The sequence below is a fragment of the Athene cunicularia genome (assembly GCF_003259725.1).
Source record: "Athene cunicularia isolate RWA chromosome 3 unlocalized genomic scaffold, athCun1 chr3_part1, whole genome shotgun sequence".
Lineage (NCBI taxonomy): Eukaryota > Metazoa > Chordata > Aves > Strigiformes > Strigidae > Athene > Athene cunicularia.
In genome coordinates, this window is record NW_020799097.1 from 26,056,463 (window position 1) to 26,080,457 (window position 23,995).

The 23,995-nt window shown below is 39.4% G+C and overlaps 1 protein-coding gene across 5 annotated transcripts in view; it reads left to right on the forward strand.

Annotated features, from left to right (window-relative positions):
* Window positions 1-23,995, forward strand: part of MLIP (muscular LMNA interacting protein) — a 119,636-nt gene that overhangs the window by 24,572 nt on the left and 71,069 nt on the right. For all 5 annotated transcript variants that reach the window (XM_026845030.1, XM_026845031.1, XM_026845032.1 and 2 more), the window contains exon 2: window positions 22,942-23,100. In XM_026845030.1, coding sequence (XP_026700831.1) covers window positions 22,942-23,100 — 159 coding nt within the window. The remainder of the gene's footprint in view (window positions 1-22,941; window positions 23,101-23,995) is intronic.

A 23,995-nucleotide genomic window follows, 5' to 3' on the forward strand; every position in this document is an offset into this window, starting at 1 on the left:
CTGTCATGTCTTAATTAAGGAGATGGATATTCATGCCAAAAATAATAATAAAAAGGTGGTTGTTGTGGAGGCTCATGTAAAGATTAAGCTATAATGTGTATTTTACATCTAGTCCTGAATGTTGCACGGTAATAATGTCTAGTCTTGTTTACAGTGTAGTCTTCTGTCTCATGATATGGGAGGACCTTGCCCAGGATTTGACTAGCTTTCCATTAGAAGGTCCCACTACAATAATGTCATAGTTAAAGGAAAATTAGTAGGTAAGTAGAGAGAAATCATATGACAAAACACAACACAAGTCCACCCTGTGCTGCTTTCTTTTCTCATTAGAGAAGGCAAGAACAACAGATCCCCATTTGACCTTGCATAAACATTTTAATTGAAGTACTTTGTATGAAATTTGAGCACATGTTCTTTCTTCACTGAAATTAATAGAGAAAATCTCAGAGACACCTCTAGTCCCAGAATTTTCACTCCACCTCTCCCCACCTCAGAACTAATTCACTGATTTGGCCAGATAAATTACTATGTTGGCACCCTTCTGTCTGAGTGACATACAAACATGCTGGTTAGTTACTGTGACATGAGCATCTACTATCACTGCTGTAGGCAGTGTTCACTGGAGCTCATTTAAGTAGAAATGAGATACAAAGAACTATTTCCAACTTGTTAAAGATTTAGGGACTAGTCTTTCTTGAAGCTGATACTTGGGCACAGAAAAGCTCCTATCATTCATATGAGTTTTTTTAAGTGGTATTTTTATGAAGGTGGTCACAGTTGGAAAAGAGTGGTTACTCTAGAGTGATGGTACAAAAGGCTTTTTTTGTCTCCTTTACTGACAATGAAAAATGCACATCTCTTGCATACTTCTGCTGCGGTTCTTTAATCTATAAAACCTTCACTGGGAATAAATCTGTTATATGATTTCAAGACCATGTGTAGATAATCATAGAATACCAGGTTGGAAGTAACCTTAAGGATTATATGGTCCAACCTTTCTTGGCAAAAGCACGGTCCAGACAAGATGGCCCAGCACCCTGTCCAGCTGAATCGTAGAAGTGTCCAGTGTTGGGTAATCCACCACTTCCCTGAGGAGATTATTCCAGTGGCTGATTTTTCTCATTGTGAAAAATTTTCCTCTTGTGTCCAATTGGAATGTCCTCTGGAGTAACTTGTACCCATACTCAAATAGTATTATACTGCCATTATTTTTAATAGGTGCTATATGTAGTACTACAAAGCTGGAGTATTTTTGTAATATAAGCCCGATTTGAATATTCAACTGCAATCATTACCAGTCTTCTGTAATCATAGAATCATACAGAATGGTTTGGGTTGGAAGAGACCTTAAAAACCACATAGTTCCAACCACCCTGCCATAGGCAGGGACACCTTCCACTACATCATTGCTCAAAGCCCCGTCCAACCTGGCCTTGAACACTTCCAGGGAGGGAGCATCCATCACTTCTCTGGGCAACCTGTTCCAGTGCCTCACCACCTTCACAGTAAAGAATTTCTTCCTAATATCTAATCTAAATCCACCCTCTTTTCAGTTCAAAACCATTACCCCTCATCCTATCACTACCCTCCCTGATAGAGTCCCTCCCCATTTTTCCTGTAGCCCCTTTAAGTACTGGAAGGCTTCTATAAAGGTCTTCCCAGAGCATTCACTTCTTCAGGCTGAACAACCTCTACTTAGTCTGTCCTCACAGGGGAGATGCTCCAGCCCCCTGATCATCTTTGCGGCCTCCTCTGGATCTTCTCGAGCAGGTCCATGGCCTTATTTGGGGGCCCCCAGAGCTGAACACAGCACTCCAGGTGGGGTCTCACAAGAGTGGAGCAGAGGGGGAGAATCACCTCCCTCGACCTGCTGGCCACACTTCTCTTGATGCAGCCCAGGATACAGTTGGCTTTCTGTGCTGTGAGTGCACATTGCTGGCTCAGAGTCAGTTTTCCTTCTGCTACTACTCCCAAGTCCTTCTCCGCAGGGCTGCTCTCAATCCACTCATCCCCCAGCCTCTATTTGTGCTTGGGATTGCCCTGACCCATGTGCAGGACCTTGCACTTGGCCTTGTTGAACTTCAGGAGGTTTGCACAGGCCACCTGTCAAGCCTGTCAAGGTCCCTCTGAATGGCATCCTACATTTGGAGGAATCTTAGTTTTCTTGTAATGCTTGAAGGTTTATTATTTATTCATCAAGTTCTTACATTAGATAGCCTCGGTATCTCAGCTTTCTGTAGTAGAGTATGTTGATTAGTGCTTTCTAGAAAGATTTGACATATCTTAAGTTGATGTTGTCAGAGAGAGGAGGGTAGCATATGTAGTGCATTATCACTGTACACTTCAGCTGGAGACAGTGACAGAAGCAAGCTGACATTAGCACATTTTGATGAGTGATATTGCTATTACTAGCATTTTTACACAAAACATTGACCTAGGACTCTGATTTGATGTTATAATGAATTTGGCATGTATTAACATGCATATCATTTCGATTTCTTCATTCCTTGACAGGAGTACAATTATTGTGTATTGCTTTGGTTCACTTTTTAGCATTGTCCTTAACATCTCCCTTTTTTTTTTTTTTTTTTTTTTTTTATTGATTGAGATATCATTTATTGTTTTGTATATGAAATACTCATAGGTAACATTTTTTTATGAGAGACTATCATACAATTATTTTCATTGCCAGCAATTCAAGATGTTGTGAAGAGGTTCCACGTCATTCAAGGCTTTTTCCTCTTTCAAAGACTACAAACTCATTTTGAATATTTCCATCAAAATTAAATGTCTGGAAAAACATGCATTTAAGTTTAAAATGGAATTGTGGTACTACTTATGTAATGACTGCTGTATCTTTAAAATGTGCTAATCATTTGATTGCAATTTAAAATGAATTAGAGGATTCTAACTTCCGAACGTGAATGTCTGGTATCAGAATTGTAGGCTGATTTAACAGGGATCTTCTGGAAAATATGCACTGCAAACTGCATGACCCTTCAAAGTACAGCAGTTTGAGGGGCATATAACTAGCATGAACTGAATGGATGGTGAGAATCTCAGCTGTGAGGGTTTAACTTGCATGAGTCCATGATGATTTACCACTCTAGATATCATTGGAATTCATTTGTCCAAAGATTTTTATTTTATTTTCACCATGTAGGTACTATGGAAAGATAAAGTAAGCAAAGGGATTTCTCTAGAGCACAAACAGTCCAGAAGTGCAAGAAATTTGAACAGAAAAGATCTTTTGTAAGAACTGAGAGTTGCTTGCTGGGACCTGTGAGTCATTTGGAGTGGAACTGCAATTACTCTTAGTCCAGCATTATTTTTACAGCATTAATCTTCAGGTCCTTTGGGGTCTCTTGCAGTCCCTGGGCAGTGCTGTGTGCATGCTCCCTCTACGGCTTGTGGGACCATGTTTAAAGGAAAGGATGCAAGCGCCTCCCACCATGCTTCCCTCCCTCTGGATGGGAGCCACTTCAGTGTGGAAGATGAGTAATTTGGTTAGCACAGATCTGTGCTCTACTTAGTAAGTGATGTGTTACACAATTAGCTGGAGCTTTGCATGGCTGCTGACCCACTGGCTCAGGCCTCCTGAGCTCAGGAGCTTAAGAAGGGGTCACTCAGACCTATCTGCAGTAATGACCCAAGGAAGTTATCACCCCAAAGTCATGACAGGGAGCTGCCTCAGGGAACCATCAGGAAAAGTCAGCTATAGAAAAGGGCCTAAACCCTGGCCCTTAATAGCAGTAAGCATTTGACGTTGGGCCCCAGGGAAGCAGCTCGCCTTGTTCAGCATTCTCAGCTGTGTCTCTTTCCAAATTTAGGCCTCTAAACTAGATATAATTTTCTTGTGAGACTGTAAAAACTGCCATGCTGGATCAACCAGAGTCCCATCTTGTCCAGTGTCCTGTCTCAGGCTGTGACTGATAGCTGACACCTAGAGAAAAGTGTGAGAAAGGGGCGAGCATTATGAATTGAACTCAGATCTCTTCATTTGCAGGAGAATTACAGTATCTTATCATTAGGCACAGAGTATGTGAGTGAGTTTCTACTAATGGAAGTCTTTCATGTTTAACTAACTGAATATTCACTGGGACAGAGTGAGGGACCTAAATTGTCCCTTTCATTCTCATGACCTGATGATCAGCTAGTCCTTAGCTGCTTCTGCATTGCCCTAAATATTCATTCTTTACATGGATATTTCTGTAGAATTTCTGTGTATTTTTTAATGAATCCATCTGTGCTACTTCATACTAAACTAGCTTTTCTTGGTATTTTAACATTTTCTTTTCTAAAGATTCTTATTATGGGCTTTTACTTTTCTTGAATGATTCAGTTTTCCTCAGAAAATTTTAAGAACCTTTTAATGGTTCTTAAAATATTCTTCATTCTGAACTGAATTTAGTCAAGTGTTAGAAAATCTTTTACATGTGATGGCAAGATCTAACAGCAAACTAACATTTGTGCACTCTTTTGCTGCTACATGAACAAACTGCATTCTTTGTGTACTCAAAAATGCCATGCATTTATTTTATATTTTATTTTAAAATAATCTTATTATTATTTTGTAATAAAAAACCAGCACTCATTAGGCTCCCAGAAGTGTGTGTTTGATAACTTGGTTAGTGGACATTGTGTGGGTGCTGCAAAAGTGTGAACACAATCTGAATAGAGAAGAAACGTGAAGTCTTACCAGAGGGTTTATCTTACCAATCAGTTGCTATGAGGGATAAAGTGTATAAAAATTCTTACCCAGAATATACTTTCTAAGTGTATTCTATATTTGTGCACTAGTTGTTTTTAAATGGTGACAAACAGCAAAAAGAAAGCTAAATATAATAGAAGTGACGTGGAATTCAGTGCTGCTGAGTAAGAAATCCTGCAAAGGAATTTGTTGTGATGTTTCACGCTTGTTTTACCAGGTGTGAGAGGTCACATGATTGCAAATGCTGTATTAACACATTCAAACGAGTTATTCCTTGTTAGCGTGGAGACACATTTGCACACTGCCCAGGGTAGAAGTAATGGTAGGCTATTTAAATAAACCCATTTTCTTCACAGTCTTTTTTTTTAATTTTGTTTTGCAGTTGCAGATGTCCAACAGCCCATAGATAGTTGGTTCATTATCTGTACCTCCACTGACAGATAATAACCTCTTAAAATAGACTCAGTCATGTGCACACACTCCAAGAAAGATAAGCTTAGTTTGGATGAGAAAAGCAACTTCAGAAGCGTGCCACTTAGGTAATTATGATGGCTGAAACAAGCTGATCATTTAGAATGTTCTTTTTATGCGATATGGTATAATTCTTGTGGGACCATGCCTGTAATTAGTCTTCATGGAATGAAGTGTATTTTTAAGTAGGTAGGTGCAAACGTATCACAGCACATTTTATTTTTCTTTTTATGTGATCTCAAAAACCTGGTCTTATTTTTTCCCAGATAATCATTAAAAACTCTAGAGTTTCATGTGAGCAAGGCCTAATTTATTTTAGTAGGACAAGTATATAGTCTGCTGACATAGCCATTTGCAAAAGCAAATCCCAAATTCTTGACACTTCACCTCCACCCATGTAGCATTCTCCTGTCTTCCATTTTACAAACACACACACATCCAGACACACACACACACACTTTCTACAGAAAGCATGTCAAAAGCCTCTTAATCCTAAATGCTCTAATGAAAGTTTGAGGTTCTAGTAAACCAGAAAGAAACTGTAGTGAATAAGAAATAGTTTGTAGCAGACAAGGAGCCCTGAAGCAGACCCGATTTCATTTTTTAGCAGAAATCCTGTGTATAAGCCTTTTTTGCCGTTGAATTCTTACAAGAACAGCTTACTAACTTATTGTTAATAATAAGCCAGACAAAAATGCCTGCCAATTTACTTCAAATCTATCTGTGACCATGTGCGTTCCTCAAATGCATTATTTTGGAAGAAGAATAAAGGCTGATGACAACCCTTCGGTCCAGACCCTTCATCTGGCTTGTTTGTTAACTTCAGGTACTGCAGTGGGTCTCAGCTGCTTGCTGGCGAAAGGCAGGTGCCAGCGAGTGCTGCAGAACAAAAGGTGTCCTCAAAGTTGCCTAAAACTCCTTGTTCACTCCTCAAATCCTTCACCCAATGCCTTGGCTTCAGGATTTTTGTGCTGGTTTCTTCGCTGACCCTGGTGGATCCTATCACCATTATAACTTTCAGTGACTGGATTTGATATTTCTAGCTAGGAGAAAACTTCATCTGAAGGAATGTTTCAATCTTTGACAATTTATTTTCTGATGCTAATGGAGGAAGACATCTTTCAAAGCTTATGCTGAAAAATACATCTGAGAAAGATACATCTGAAAATAGCCTGGTAGCTGGAGCATTCATGAGCACTGTAGGAAACTTGGGGTAAGTTTCCATCTTGTCCTTCAAAGAGAGGCATATTCAAAAGCAGCTCTGTCTCTCCACCCCTGTGTTTCCAGGAGTCAGTCCATCCTGGATTCAAGGAAAGTTCCAGATGAAAAGTGAGTGAAAGCAAATGTGTTCTGTTAAAAGATTTTGTTCAAGCAAACTGACTTTTTTATGTGGAAGAAAGTATTTAAATGAAAAATTCCTGGTCCACTTCAGAATGGCAAAGGAGATGAGATTTCCTATGTATAATGGCAATATAGAGTCAGCTGAGGCAATACTACATGCAACAAACACATTGGACTTCTTCTACTGAAATTAAAGGCAACCTTTTAAATGAATGAAATTTTACCAGCTACTAGTATATTTGGTAATTTCCTACAAGGATCTTTTCTCAGAAGCAGGGGAAAAACAAGTACTTGGTACAAGAGGGCTTTTAAGTCACTTCCAAAAATAACTTGTTTCATTTCCTTAACTTTCAAACTTTTTTCTCCATGCCAATTTCTGTCTAGTTAACAAACAAGACCTAATGGGTAGGGCAGATAGAAAATCAGAGACTGGAGCTGGAAGACATGTACTGCATGAAGTAACTGCTTTTTTGGTAAAATACATGTCATTTATTACACTTTCTTTAAAAGTCAGAGAACAAGCACTTCAGAGAAGAGGACTGATCCTGCAGGCACATCTGCCTTGTGCTCTCGTTGAGTGCCTGAGCTCTCCCATTGACCTGTAGTCTCTGCTGTAATCAAAACCTCAGCTGGATAATGTTGGAAAGACTGAGCTCCTAATCATGTTATTTCCTGAGGAAACAGCCATAGTCAGTAGGAACATAAAATCTAACACCATGAAAAAAACAAAATTTGACAGAAATAATACAGCAATGCCCTTTTCTTAAAAACTAAGTTAAGGCAACTTTAAAATAACCTGAAGCTTTAGTACAAAGTGTGCATAAAAACAATTACATTGGATTGCCAATACATTGCTGTTAAGGTTTTCTTAATGCATGATTTACAGTTTTAGGCTTATTAAATTTTTTCTTTTTAGTTTGAGACTAGATATACTTCTGTGTTATGTAAACCCATGGAGCTGTTCAGAAGACATTGATTAGGAAGCTTTCAGATTGCATGATGCCTTTGTGCATACAGATGTGAGAGCTTTATTAAAAATGCTTGTGATTTCTTAATATTATTCACAGGATTTATATAAGTTTGGGGATAAAGAATCCTAGCAAGAATTATTTGCTGAAACATAGGAAGTTTTGTTAAGTCTAAATCCGTTTATTATCTGCAAATCTTCTAACTTGTCAAAACATGGGCAGAAAAAAGTAATACACAGGGTCTTTCATGTTGAATTTAAATGAAGAATATACATTTGATGTCTGGTTTAATGATCCATTCTAGTGGAAATTAAAACTTTGTCTAATATCTCAAAACAACAAACTGATAACAGAAACACTTTATGTTTTTTAACTTTTATATTAACTTCCTAATTTATATAATTTGAATCGCAATCTTAATTTTCACCTGAAACGTGTTTTTCAGGAGATGGATGAAAAATGGAAAGCCATCTCTGTTGGTAGCAAACTGTGCAAATATAAAACTATTTTTCAGAGTTTTGGAGTTGACTCTAACTCAAAGTTGAGTCTCTCTTTGAAATAATGTATGTTGTTATAATCGGGAACATGCTGATAAATGGTACTGCTCTATTAGTAGTAATGATAGAAATAATGTTTAACTGACGTCCAAGATATATTTCTTCCCTTTTCAAAGCTAAGACCAAGTTCAGAAATCACCTTCCTTTTCACTCAGTTTTCAAAATTTGACTTATTGCAAGTAACTCTCAGCAAAGACCAGTCTAAAGTGATAAAGAAGTCAGCATTTCTTCTGAAGTCTTGCAGGACTCTCCTCAATCCAGACATTTCAGAATATTGCAGTAAGCAAGCATCATTCTCCCTGAATCTGGCAGCTCTGCTCTTAGGGAACTGTGGAGTCATCTGCTGCTAAGGCAAAAGGAGCAAAGGTCCCTTTGAAATGCTACAGAATTTTGGAATATAAAACCTACATTTTGAAGCAGAAGGTATATGTATTTAGCTAACACAAAAACATAGCACAAGATAAATGACTTAAGAATACTGTTAACATTATCAAAATGCTAAAACGCGGGACAGGAGGAAAGAATACTTCCCATGTGGTTTATGTTATTCACTTAATGCACAGCTTGAGGGTAACTAGTTCTCCCTGGTGATGAAAGTAATTATATGGAATATACTGGAATTACTGTCAGGGTCAGCCTTGATTGTACTGAGTTTATTAGGGGGTATTATAGGGAATACAGCTTTGAAATATTTTAAGATGATAACAATGTTTATAAAATCTCTGTAGTTCTGGCAATAAACTAACTCAATTTCTTCTTTAATATGAAGCTACAATTATTACATCTATGCCTTCATCCAATTGCTTAAAATGAAGATGCGACATGAAAGTACAAATACGTAGGAATCAAGTACTTAATCTACATTCTTTGTCACTACATGCAAAAGTGTTTTCCATTACATTATCACCTGTATTCTTATACTGGAAACTTCTGGAGAAAATCTTGGTAGGAAGTAAATGACAATGTGCAGATTCTTGTTTGTTAAAATAAAGTCACCTGCCCTTTTTATAATACTGTGATCCTTTTGGTTAGTTCATAGTATCCACATAGTGTTGTTTACACATTTTCAGCAGAAAGTCTAAAGTATTCTTTATAACATTGGCAGGGTTTTGCTTAAATTTGGAAGAGTCTTCTTAGAAGCCTGACCTAAGTAGCATAATTGGTCATGAAGCTGAACCTAAATATGCTGTGTTTTCTCACTTTTCTAGGAGTCTGTTTCAGATATTGTAAACCCTGTTTCCTATAACTTAAAGGTAGATTGCAAACTGGAAATGGAGAGTGACCGAGAGAAACCTAGGTGATAACAGATTGGTAAGGACAACATAAAAAGAGGAAGGAAAGAATCACTGGTCAGTATATCTGTTAATTGACATTGAAATATAAGACTAGAAAGAAGGAAAACCTGGTTTTGGAAGTGAACATCATTTATATCTCTGTTCTGGCAGGAATATGACTTGCAGGGCAAAACCAGAACTTGACTTAGGTAAAGATGGCCATCTGAATGGGCTAGTCCTAGTTATGAAGAGCTTCTTGGCTGGACTCATATGGGAGCTTTGATAGATGTCATATGTCATCCCTAGGTACAGAAACCAGAGAGGTGACAGTTTTCCTAAGTTAAGGCTTCTGTGTGCTGATCACATGTTACCTTCACCAAAACTAGTCAAATAGTGTAATGTGGATGTTGGGCATCTGGGAATATATGATGAAGAAGTTGCAGTTACCCATGGACTGTCAGAATATTTTAGTATAACAAGGTTATAGGCACTTACTCAGGGCTGCAAAGGAAGCCTGAGGCAAAGTATAGATTTCACTTTGCAGGCTGCCCAGATTTGTTTGCTAAAGAAATTATGCTCGTTCTTGGTACAAAATGTACAGTCTGCTGTGGAAAATTTACTCCTATTCTTTCTCCTACACTCTAAAATATCTGAGGAATGGTACATGACTGTATTTAGCTGAATGATTATGCCAGAGTGCAAAACTCAAAATGTTTTTTGTTTGATGAGACAAAGTCAAGTTTGTAAAATGACAATTCTTCACACAAAAGCTTTTGTTGGAAAAAATAAAATTACTTAATTGGAGCAAGTGTAGCTATTCTTCCATAAAGTTGTATGGAAATGACCCTGGTTGTCTTAAATATGCGGCATTACTGACATCTGGGAAAGCTCAAGATAAATGTTTAAAGACAGCTGCTTTTTAATGATTAGCACAGAGAAGAAAACAAGATCCTAAGTTTATCATTCTGCCCTTCTCTGAATATGCAGAAGAAGCCAACAGCCATTTAGCTTTACCTTGTTTGTTAGTAGCTGAGTGCCAGGATAATCACCCTTTGTAGCCAGCATTCTTCTGGGCCCACACAGACCTACTCAGAAAATAACTCATTAAAAGGATCTCTGAAAGTCCTTGCTGAGAAGGGGAGAATGTGACCTCTTCTTCAGTTTTATCACACACATTTCTTCACTGCTTTCTTATGTTCTTTTTTAATTTATCTCCCAACTGTGCTCTACATGCTACAGACAGCAGCCTGTGGAAAAATGCATCTGAACTATCATCACACTGAGTTTTATTAGCAGAGGACAGGTAAGAATGGTTGTAGATGGGCTCATATTGATTTTTCATTAAATCTCTTGCACAGATGGCTGTAACTGGTGTTGTGGCTTCTGATGGGAAGCCTATTGCTGATTATACAGGATGAAATAATCCATTTCTTAATGATTAAAATACCAACTGCCTCCTCCTATGGTTGGTTAAAAAGCTGAAAATTTAGTGTTTGATATTTACAAAATACTCTGTGTATCGCTAATGTATCATTAATGAGAACTCTTTTCCTTATGAAAGTAGCTGATATTATAAGACTTTCACTGCTGTGAAATGTCGGCTGGAATGGCAGCAGGAAAAAATAACAGCAGATAAACTAGAAGTTTTTGGTCTGGTCATGTAAGAGTGGATAAAGAATAAGGTTTTAATTTTCACTTCATGAAATCTATGAGAGCATTTTTTTTTTTTTCAAAAAACACCCTTTTTTCTGATTGATCAAAACATGGATAAATCTAGATGCCAGATGGTGTTTTGGATCTTGAAAATCATATTTGAGAGATTGTCATAATCAATTAGTGAGATAACTCTGAAACGTGAAAGATGTGCTATTATATATCATTGATATGTGGGTGCCAGATGCATAGCCTTTGAAAATTTAAGCTGTACAGCCCTATGTGTTTCTTTATATCCTTTGGATCCCCGCTCCAAAAATATAGCTCCTTAGCAAGATAAATGCCTGGACACAAGATGTAGCAGTTTGGGAAAGGAGGCATCTATTAAAAATGTCATGCTTCAGAGATTTAAAAGAAATAAAACTGAAAATTTTATAATAATAATAATGGAAGAAACCAACACAGGAGACAACTTGATAGAATCTGTTCTGCCAAGTGGAAATCACATCAACCTTTTCTTTTCCCCTGTCAGATCAATTATTTTAAAATGAAAAGTTACTTTCCAATTAAACCAAACTCAGCCAAAATGTTCTAACAATCAATTCCCCTTACTTTTTACAGTTTTCAAAAATTAAAATATTTTTAAAAAGCTATCAAAAAATTAAACATATTTTTAACATTCTTTAGCTGAGAACAGACAGAAGTAATAGAAGAGGGAAATGAGAGGAAAAGGAAACTTTTAGGGAACCAGAACAGTCAAAATCCATGAGACAGCTGTCAGTGGAGAGCATATGCCTATGGTACCTACAGGAAATGTGTGAGTAACAGCATCTTTCTGCTTATTGATGTTTTGGTGAGGGCAGGTGAAGCTGGTTGGTTGTATCTGTGGGCAGCAGGTAATGAGAGGATCTATTAACCTGGAGCAGAGAGAACGGGCACGTTCAAGTCACCCAGAGGTAGATGAAGTTTCTAGGGGGGGGAGAGACCTCCCAATGTTTATGCTATCTTGTATCCTCTCGTGGAAAGAGACAGTTTTCTTTACTGATAGTGCCACTAGTGACCATAAATTTGAGCCTAAACCTGTAGTGCTTCAGGTTTGAGAATTTTTTTAGAGTGAGTACTACAGTACCAGGTGACCGTGGTATAAAGGTCGTTCATTTCTTGCTATTAGGCTTGGATGATAGAGTTGTTCAAACTCTGTGTTGAAATTTTTTTGTCAGAGGTATACTTGGGGAAACTTAGAGAGACCTCCAGTGCTGTTACATATGCCGAAATACTGCTAAAGCACTCTTGCTAACAGCAGGCTCGCAGTGAAGCGCTGAGAATCCCAACATCCAGCACATCCTCATCAGAGTCCATGAGGGATTTCACACACAACTGTTAACTTGGAGCTGTTTAAAGCATAACTCAACTGCTAAAGTGAGACTGTACCAGTCCTCCTTCAGTTGTGTGTAAGCAAATCAGGAAGGCAGTTCTTCAAAAATAAGCAGAAAAGTTGCACAAGTGGGAAATGCTCAATCTCATTTGCTGCATCCAAATCACCACCAAGCCCCAATGGTGGGGTATAAGACCAGATGCCTTATGCAACTTATGTGAACTAGAGAAACACACATACAGATGCAAAAATTTGTAGTTAATATAATTGAAGTATTAACAGTCTACTCACAGCCTTAAAATGTTAACTCCCTTTTCCCTGACAGGGGGTCAAGTTGGAGGAGCCACTCATCACAGCCAATATTTATCGGAACACTTTTTATTAGCCAAGCTGTTATCATTAAGAGAATGAGGCTGTTCTTATTAACAGCAGATAATTACTCACACGATGCATTTAGTGACTCATGCAGGTCTCTCATACACTCATGCACTAACTCATAGTTACCCAGCTGGAACCACAGCTGGGAGGGCAACCGTTTGTGCAGAAGCAGAAGGTTGTACTCCTATACCTTTGGCTTCTATGTGAGTGGTCTGAAAGATATCTTGGGGGCCTGTTGTTTATTGTTTCCTGCAGTCTTTGTCCATATATAGCACCTACAGCCTTCTTGGATGGTGTCCAACTTGTTCACTGCTGATGCCATAGTGTCCTGGTATCCTTGGGCAGATTGGGCTGACTCTTGGTATTCTGAAGTTATTATTTCTTGTTTATTCAACAGGACCACTAATCTTCTATCTTATGAGTTTGGGAGGGACTTTCATGCACTACCTCTCATACTTATCCTCTTTTCAATCTACACTTTTCTCTTAGCACCACCTCATTGTACTGTTCATACAAATGAACACAAATTCACATGTACACAGGGCTTGTACGATTCTTATTAGTCCAGCTACAGTGATACTCACACTTAAAGCCTGGATGGTCCAATTATTACAGCTCATTCCCAATAAAAATACAGTTAGAACTGACCTAGACAAACTTTCTCATTTCTACCTCTTCTTTTTTTGTTTTTCTATGAATTTTTATGGAAGCTGACAGCATCTGTAGTTTGCAGGAGGATGTGGTGGGGCTTACTTCCCCTGCACTTTTAGCCCACTTGGAGTTATTTTTATGTGTTTGCTCACAGTTTACTTGTTCTTACTTCATTGGCCAGCAGATTCTATTATATCCAAATTCTACCATGTTTGATACATTTTACATACGCTGGATACCAGTTCTTTGCTTCCTCTGTTTTCCTCAAAACTGGTGCACCAGGTTGCATTCTTGTAGTGAGTAATAACTGGTTATTAATGATTTGTACTTGTAGCTCTGTGGCCCCTATCCTATACTTGCACTTTTAAGGCTTAGGTTATTATCTTGTGCTTTATTTTTGGAGGCATATGTTAGCATCCCCTGGTTTTTCTTCAACAGCCTATGATTTCCTGATATTACAACATATGTTTTATTAACACATATATTTTTCTGGAGTCACTCAATACTTCACTGTACAAAAATAATGGTCCATTAGAAGACACCTGCTGGAATATGTATAAAAACAGATGTGATGCTGGGCACTACCTGCTCCCAAAATATATTGCTTGCAACAGTATCACTGATGTGTTACCAAACTTGCTTTGCAATGCATCTTTGAAAGGAAAAATGCTGAGGTGCCCATCTGTGGTGACTGCATCACATGGGCTCGATCCCCCTGTGGTGTTCAGGGCAGGATTGACGGTGCTCAGTGGTGTGTCAGCGAGACTTCATCACATGTGAGCTGAGCTCTGTGGGGAGGGAGCTGGTCTGGCTGAAATCCCTCTAGCCCTCAACCATTCAGATATCTTGAGAAACCAAAGGGCAAATGACGGGTGCATGCTACTGTAAAATTGAAGTTTCTTGCTAGTATCATCCCACAAGGCTGATCTCTCAGCTCTGACAGATGTAAATAGTGATTTATTTCTATTCCCAGTCCTTGATTTGAAAATTACACCTGCTTACTGATAGGTGCAGCTTCTGGGAAAAGAAAATGAGGGGAATTACATCTTCCACATTAATGAGACTATGCTCCAAGACTGCTGTGAGGATGACAGCAGCATTCTGAGACTCTTTTGCAGGGCTGAAATTGCAAGAATCTTTTACAGGAAAAAGAATAAATTCAGGTTAACTTTCAATTTCTCACTGGGTAATTGAGATTGACTTGTTCAAAAACGGACAGGAAAACTGGCATCTGTTGTGCCTTGCTATCATTTAAACTATTGTGGCTGAGGAATCTGCAGCTTTTTTTCTTGGGCAGAAATATCACAACATTGTATAAGCATATATCATGCACATCAGCATTCATCAATATTTCTGTGTATACATTAGTATGGATACTCTACATAGAAATTCATAAATTCTAATGACCTTGTAAGGACTTCAGTTCAGGTGCAGATATTTTTCTGTATCTACAGGTTCTGGACTTGGTCTGAAGTCTTCCATTTCCCAGGGAATCTTTTGACAGCCAAAGTATTCGATAAGTAGCCCAAGTGCATGCTATACAACACCAGTTGTGGGTTTTGTTTGTTTGTTTGTTTTTTAAATTTAATTTTCATTTGCAATCAACCTTAAAGTTTTTCAGTCTACTTTTGCCAGTCCTTGACTGACTTCTATGCAAGACCAGATGGCAAGCCTGACAATATTATTCCTGGAAAGTGTGGGTGATAACTTCCTGATGGAGCTGGTGAGAGAACCAACCAGAGAAGGTGCCCTGCTGGACCTACTCTTTGTGAACAGAGAAGGACTGGTGAATGATGTGGCAGTTAGAGGCTGAGTAGGGCACAGCGATCATGAATAGAGTTCTCTATTCTTAGAGAGTCCAGGAGAGAGCTTAGCAGAACTGACATCCTGGACTTCAAAAGGGCTGACTTTGTCTTCTTTATGCACCTGCTTGACAGGATCCCTTGGGAGATGATCCTGAAGGGTATAGGGGCCCAGGAAGGCTGGGCACTCTTTAAGAAGAAAGTCTTAATGGCACAGGAGCAGGCGGTCCCCAGGTGCTGTAAGAGAAGCCAACAGCAGAGGAGACAAACCTGGCTGAACAGGGAGCTTTGGCTGCAACTCAGGGAGAAAAGGAGAGTTTACAGCCTTTGGAAGAAGGGGCTAGTGACTCACAATGATTACAAAGAGGCTGTGAGGCTATGCAGGGTGGAAATCAGGTCTAAAGCCCAGCTAGAAATTAATCTGGCTTCAGTAATCAAGGACAACAAGAAATGTTTCTATAATTACGTCAGTAGCAAAAGAAAGACCAGGGAGCCTCCATCCCCTGCTAGATGCAGGAAGAAACATGGAAACAAGTGATGAGGAAAAGGCTGAGGTGCTTAATGCCTTCTTTGCCTCAGTCTTTAATAACAAGACTAGTTGTATTGAGGGAATCCAGCCTCCTCAGCCGGAAGACAGACTGGCAGAACGATCCCCCCACAGTCCAGGAGGAGACAGTCAGTGACCTGCTGCATCACACAGACACACACAAGTCTATGGGACCGGATGGGATACACCAGAGGGTGCTGAAGGAGCTGGCTGGGGTGCTCGCCAAGCCGCTTTCCATCATTTACCAGCAGTCCTGGCTGACTGGGGAGGTCCCGACTGACTGGAAATTGGCCAATGAATGTGATGCCCATATATAAGACGGGTTGGAATTATGATCTGGGAAATTACAGGCCTGTCGGCTTGACTTTGGTGCCCGGGAATCTGATGGAGCAGCTCATCCTGAGTACCATCACACAACACATGTGGGACAACCAGATGCTCAGGCCCAGTCAGCATGGGTTTATGAAAGGCAGGTCCTGCCTGACAAACCTGATCTCCTTCTACGTCAAAGTGATCTGCTTATTGGATGGAGGAAAGGTTGTGGATGTTGTTTACCTTGACCTTAGCAAGGACTTTGACACCGTTTCCCACAGCATTCTCCTGGCAAAACTGGCTGCTCAAGGCTTGGATGGACACACGCTTTGCTGAGTAAAAAACTGTCTGGATGGCCGGGCCCAGAGAGTTGTGGTGAACGGAGTTAAATCCAGCTGGCGGCCGGTCATGAGTGGTGTCCCCCAGGGCTCAGTTTTGGGGCCACTCCTGTTTAACATCTTTATTGATGATCTAGACGAGGGGATCGAGTGTACCCTCAGTCAGTTTGCAGATGACACCAAGTTGGGTGGGAGTGTTGATCTGCTCGAGGGCAGGGAGGCTCTGCAGAGAGACCTGGACAGGCTGGAGCCATGGGCTGAGGCCAACTGGAGGAGTTTCCATAAGGCCAAATGCCGGGGGCTGCCCTTGGGCCACAACAACCCCCAGCAGGGCTACAGGCTTGGGGAGGAGTGGCTGGAGAGCTGCCAGTCAGAGAGGGACCTGGGGGGGTTGATTGACAGCCGGCTGAACAGGAGCCATCAGTGTGCCCAGGGGACCAAGAAGGCCAATGGCATCCTGGCTTGTGTCAGCAATAGCGTGGCCAGCAGGGACAGGGAAGGGATCTGACCCCTGTACTCGGCACTGCTGAGGCCGCCCCTCGATTCCTGTGTTCAGTTTTGGGCCCCTCACTCCAAAAAGGACATTGAATGACTCGAGCGTGTCCAGAGAAGGGCAACGGAGCTGGTGCAGGGTCTGGAGCACAGGTCGTACGGGGAGCGGCTGAGGGAACTGGGGGTGTTTAGTCTGGAGAAGAGGAGGCTGAGGGGAGACCTCATCGCCCTCTACAGCTCCCTGACAGGAGGTTGCAGAGAGCTGGGAATGAGTCTCTTTAACCAAGTAACAAGCGACAGGACAAGAGGTAATGGCCTTGAATTGAGCCAGGGAAGGTTTAGACTGGATATTAGGAAGCATTTCATTACAGAACGGGTTGTTAGGCATTGGAATGGGCTGCCCAGGGAGGTGGTGGAGTCCCCATCCCTGGAGGTGTTTAAGAGTTGGGTTGACATAGTGCTGAGGGATGTGGTGTAGTTGAGAACTATCAATATTAGGTTAATGGTTCGACTGGATGATCTTCAAGGTCTTTTCCAACCTAGACAATTCTGTGATTCTGTGCTTCATACTGCAAAAAAAAGCTGTGCAAAACCAGCAGCAATATTTCTGGGTCTTTTCTGATTATTCTGCACAGTAAAGGAAATGGTGATTACCTGCTGAGGGAGTAGCTGGAAGCAGTCTGGGTGTGGGACTGTCTGCCTGGAGGTTTGTGCATGGGTAATGGCCTAGAGCAACATGAGACATTGCAACGTAGGTGTTTTTAGCTTTGGAAGATGTGTTCTAGGAGGTTTAGAAGACAGGAGAAACTAAAGGCTTTAAGGGTATCAGTGACACTAAAATAGGATTTAGAGACCCAGGTTGCCTTAGGGTCTAATGTTTTATGACCATTTAGTCAAACTGCATTTAATTAAATCAATTAAACATAACAGGCAAGGTATTTTACTCTGCCTTTGCAAAGGAGGAAATTAAAGGCTAGCTTTAGTTACTTTTCACCATGCTTAGCTGCATATGTGTAGAATGAAAGAGCAATTACAGTTGTATAAAGTCTGCTGGGCTGAAGAGCTAATTAAAATTATTGTTTGAAAGAAACACTTCAGCTGAATGAGTTATTGCATTTTGAATAATAGTTTACAATTTTATGCTATTATTCATTGCTTTTTCTAGAGCTTTACACACACTAATTTTCAAAGGATAGTTGTCTCTCTGTGTCTTTTAATGTGTGCTGCTGTACAGAAAGAAAGAAAAGTGCTTTGCTGAAGGTGATACAATGGGCACATCGCAGGGCTTGGAGAAGTTCCTGGACCACAGCTGTTGGTGGGAATTTTGGCACAAATTTCAGCTGGGCTGTAATTTCATCCTGGACTTTTGGAGTGGATTTAGTTTTTTCCCCTGAAGTTTCACAGATATAAAGTTGGTGTTCAGATGATCATCTGCTGCTGTTTGTAAAAGGTTTTAGATAAGCCACAGCTCATATTACACAATAATCAGCTAATCCGTATTAGGCTACTGTGATAGCTATAATAAGTCAGGATATGAATATACGCTGAAGATTCTTACATCTCATTAACTGGTAATTTCAGCTGTGGTAGACTAGCCTTTGTCTCAGGGAGGAGACAAAGTCTCTTTGTGTTTTGACTTTAGTCCGAACACAGAAAAGGAGTTTAAAGATAGGTTTCACAACCCGGGCCTTGTTTTCGGATGGCCCCTCTCCCTGCCTGGGTGAGCGGTGTTAGCTGTGCTTTCTCTGTGGGTTAGAGCTATATTTATCATGCAGGAATTGTAGGCATGTGAGTTTGTGCTCTGACCAAAACAGCGCTTCAGTCAACATGTTCCTATGTCATGATGTGTATGCTTGTTATTTTGCTATTATTTATGCATGTATTTCCTTTTCTGCCCTTTAAACAAATAAATAAACATCCTCAAACGGAAGTATATGATATTTCAAGAGTGAGATTTTCTCAGGGTGTTGTTTTATTAGCAAAATGGCTTACATTAGCAAATCAGTGGAAGAAATGATAATGTGCACCAGCATATTCAATTTCACTTTAGCAATCTGTATTCCAGAAGGAAATCCTTGGAAGCAATCACTGACAATGGGACCTCAATTTAAATTACAAAATAGGCAGTATGCCGAATGCATATAGAGCATGCAAGGGATTAAATGGAAGTGTTCATTTGTCTTCATAAGGTAACCAAGACAATAAAAATGTGCTCTACAAGTAAGGACTGTAGAAGCTGTGGTAATGAAAACAATAATTAATATGATTTAGGTTACTGTCCCCAGGGCAGAGTTAAATTGATGGTATTAATTATGCAACAAATCTGTTTGTAAATTGATGACATCGGAAGTCATGGAAGTCATCTAGAATAAGTTTATCCTTTTGAAGCTATTAGGTAATGTATTATGCAGCAGCCTACAACCCCCAATGGGGGTTAAATAACCTCAAAGGTTATTTATATTAAACTCTATAATTTATATTCTTGAAAGGATATGATTAAAATCAATCTATTATCTCATTGTTCATAAAGTTTATATAATATGAAACAGAATTCATTAGTATTAACATGAACAGACATTGCATATGGTATTTTTATGCCACCATAACTGTATTTATTCAAGTGAATTACAGCAGCAGGGAATGTATGGCATTGAATTCCTTCTGCTGTTACTACTAGTTATGGAGAAAAAATAATCTGCAAGAAATTTTCATATATATATATATATATATATTTGAATTTTAAGGTTATTTCTCTGTTGTTTACTTCTACATGTCAGAGTGACTAATAATAGATGTAATTAAATGCTGGAAGTCCATCCTGATAATTTCTTTCAGTTCTTCAAGGATAGAAACATCAGTCAGAGAGATATAGTAAATGAGATAAGTGTATGAAAAAGGGTACAAAAATCCTTACATTAAAAAAATTTTAAAAAAGTATGTTATGGTTCCTTCTGCTTCACATTATCCAATTAAAATTTAAATTTTAAAATGTCAAAGTATTTCTACTTATGTTTTGAAACCTACAAAATGAAAACAACCACTTAAAAGATACTTTGGAACAAAAGGGTTTTTTTCTCTTTTGTTTTCCCCAGTGGAAACATTTGTGTTTGAAGACTCCTGTACTATTTGCTCATTGTCTATGTTTCTGTGATGCAGCCTAGATTGCATGACCAGTTTTACCTGCTAGAAGTTCCTGTTTCCCACTCACTGTGAGTGAAGCTAAGTGGAGCACAGTTCTCCCTGCTGCCTCACATAGTTTCTGACAGCTTAAAACTTTCTGAAAAGGAGTTATTTGATTTGCTGGTTTATACTTTCTAAACTTCAGGAAAAATAAAATACACTAGGGAAATGTAAATAATACCATGCTTTAATGACATCTTCCACCTGAAAAAATATTCTAGCTTGCACATCTTTATATGTGTTTTCCAGTCTTAGTTTTAGCTTACAAGCAATTTTGCTGGTTAGTTCCACAATGTGTTTAGGCCAAATACAGCAAGGTTTCCTTCAAGCATTTCCACCAAAGCAATAAAATTGAAAGTGCAGGGTAAGACACAGTACAGAAGTAGGTGCTAGCAAGATGTCCCCATTACTATGCAATGGTTTGGAGCCTCATAACTTGGCTTTTTGTTTGTATTTCCTTGTTGCAAATATGCAGATAAAGTACTGGGAGTTTATCAGTGCTAACACGTTGTTGGGGCTTGCTATTTGCACATTTTTTCTTTCTCTCTTCCTTTTTCTTTTATAAGGAATATTTTGTGCTTTGACATAAGAATACTCACTGATACAATATAACTGATGTCAAGTGTCTAACAAGAACATGACAAGAGGGTGAGGTAGAGGGAGAAAATGTTAGTAAAGGTGACCAAGCTAGCCAAAGTCACTAACTGCATATCCTACTTAGAGAGGGAAGATGAAAGCACAGCTACAGATCTGCAGGAAAGCAAAGGCCATCTCTAGCTGATTTCGGTGCAGACCCATGTGCTGGGTAAGACTGTAATGGACAGTGTCAGCTGTACAGAAATCACTACTGCTAGTATGATGGGTGCCATTGCCTGTGTGCAGGTAATCCTGCTCCTTGAAGAGCACCTTTGGATACTGCAGGAGCTCGAGTGGAGGCTGCATCCCTGGCTGCATTGTAGGAACTGATGGCTGCTCGCTAATGACTATGTCCTTGAGTACTGATGTTACTCTGCTGACTCATATCAAGAGCAAGGACTAAGTGTTTAATGTGCCAGCTATTAGTATTTTAAAATTGTGTTGCTGCTTTATGAAAAGCAATGATCAGACTCAGGTACCTTGGCTGCTGAGAGAAAGACAGAGCTATGTTTTTTCTCCCTCACATAAAATAACATCCAGAGCCCCTGGCAGAGTGAAGCAGTTAGCAGCCACATTCTTACTACTGATTCAGGCCATGTATCATGTGCTCCGGTGCTTGGACACTTGTGTGAAGTGGAGGGGGGAAGGTAGGAGACTACCTTGTCCTTACACCCTTGCAGTGCGCACCTGTAAATGTGTAGCAAGCCTGTAGTGTAATGTAACCTATTTATGTGAGTTTGTGAATATAAAAGTCCCATTTCAGAACTGAGATGTCTTGCCATTTATCCAGATTTTTTACTTTCAAAAATCAAAACATCTTATTCTTTCAGAATTAGAGGTGGACATGTGGAAATTCATTCTCTGTGTGTCTGAGAGAGCAGAGTTTCCTAAATTGTAAAGAAAATGGCAGTTGGCAGTGTTTGTATAAATAACACGCCACTGTTTTGCTCAAGACCTCCAGGAAACAGCTGTCAGTGAAAGTAACTAATATTTGCTTAGATTTTTTAAAAACTGGAAATCCTTTTTAATGGTCTAGCCATGAGAAAACCAAGTCATGTGAATGTATTTCATAATCCCACTCTGTTCCATAACTGCTGTTTACTTATGGATGCAAATTACAAAGAAGCATAATGAGAGCCATAGCTCTCCAATTTGTTCTACATTAAAGTAAGCAAAAATAAGAGTCAAAGCGATGGTCCTGTTTTACTCTATGTTTCAATACAGTTCAAGGTTCTGCATATCAGAATTTGTTGAAAACACAATTAACTGCTATAAGCTTTAAATCAGATGATAAAGCTAAGGAAAATCTATGCATTCCTTGAATCAGAAAGAGGGATTTTTCTACACCAACAAGTAGTGGGAAAGTCAGCATATTGGATTCCGAGGTTTTGGTTGTGATTCTCTCTACTGACCTTGCCAAGGCCTTTGGAGTTTCTCTCCATGATATATGGCAAAGCAACTGAGAGTTTTACCATGGCGTGGACTTCTTTCTCCCATCCAGTATCTCCTGTGAAGGAGATGGAAATGATGGGAGAGCACTGTCACAAAACTGAACCTTTAGGTGAAATTGCCTTCTCTTAGTTTCTTTTATCTTCAGTGCATTCAGGTCCTATATACATGATCCTAGTGAGGATGCAAGTTGGAGAGGGAGAAATGAGAAGACAGACACAGAATTAGTTGGTGTATGTGGCTGCATGGTCCAAATAAAATGGGAGAAAATCCTTTCCTTGAATCATAATTCATCGCAGATATTGTTCAGTATTAGATGCATTTGCATTAGCAAATGTAAACATGTTTTGCTCTCTTTTTGTGGAGCAAAGGTTCTTCGAATTTGTTATAAGTTGTTAAGCAAATACTCTAGGGACTATATTACGTCCAGATAGAGCTCTGTAATCACATTGTTATTCTACTAAAGTGGAGTTAAACAAAGATAAAAGCAGCCTTGAAATGAATGGAATATGATTTTGTGTTAGTGATAAGGAAAATTGAAAGAATAACAAATTATTGAACAGATTTTCTCCTGTCTGCTGTGCCATGACATTAGAATATATAGCATAATGATGGGTATATTCAAGGCAGTATTCTGTCTGTTAAAGAAGACCTTAATATACAATGACCTGTTAAAAAAAAACAATGACCAGTATAGATAATAATAAACTTGTAAGTTATGTATATGAAGTAATTTATGTTATTTCAACTCTGAGAAAAATAATTTTCATTTGGACAAAAGGTTAAACTAATTGTGTGTTTTGTAGGTCACTTCTCAAGCATCTGGAACCAAACCATTGACCTTCACATTTGTACCATCCATTGGAAGACTTCCAACTCATTTTGAGGTTGTAGATGTCTCTAAATTCCTTGTGACAATTCCAGATGAGCTGAAGAATCCGAGCAATCGAGAAATTATAAACAAGGTAGACTTTTGTTTGCTCTAATTTTTCCGCTTTTTCAAAAGATACAGAAAATTTTGTCCTGAGCATTGCTGAACTGAAGCTCTTTCCCTTGAACTGTTTCTTGGCTTGTGCTTTGTTTTAATTACCAAGCCTACCAGAGATGCAGAATTGTTGTGCAAGAGAAGCCTGATATCTGCTCAACAGCCTGTTTCACCTTTGGCAGAGTTTATATTGGAAGGAAACCCTTTCCTATCTCGATACTGTCCTCTATCAGTCATGCAAGGGCTATATTCTTGGCAGATGAGGGGGAATTCCTTCTTGATCTTCATGGGAGCAAGGGTGGTGTGTGAGGAGTGTTATCACATGGGAGTCGACCAAGAGTTGGTCACTGGATCCTGGTTTCAGGAAACGTCAGTGCTGTGGCTTCCAGCAAAGGCGGCAATCCCTTTCAGAGCTGCTTAGTAATGCATCAAAGTGAAAGCTTACTTTTTGTTTTCAGAAGCTCATCCCCATGATTTCCCATGACAGTGAAGCCAGCAGCACAACATTCCTGGTTCTCCTGCCTTTAGTCAACCCATAGCATTTGTTATTTCTTTCCTGCCTCACAATGCTTGACAGCCTCTTATTTTATTCCATGCTGCTTGAGAGGAAACTGGAATCCTCAGTTTAATATTAATTCTTATGGTGGTTCTCCTCTTGCGTAACAGCTCCTTCTCTGGGACACTGATGGATCTGCAGTTCTTAGTGCTTAGACTTTTCACAGGAATTCACAGTCCTCTGACCTGAATATACCCAAGCATTTTCAGTGGCCTATCTGACCAAAAAGGGGTTGGTCTCAGCAGAGAATGGATATGTTTGAAGAGAGATGCGCTAAAATATTATCCTCAGGATGCTTAACTCCTGAGTTACATTTCCA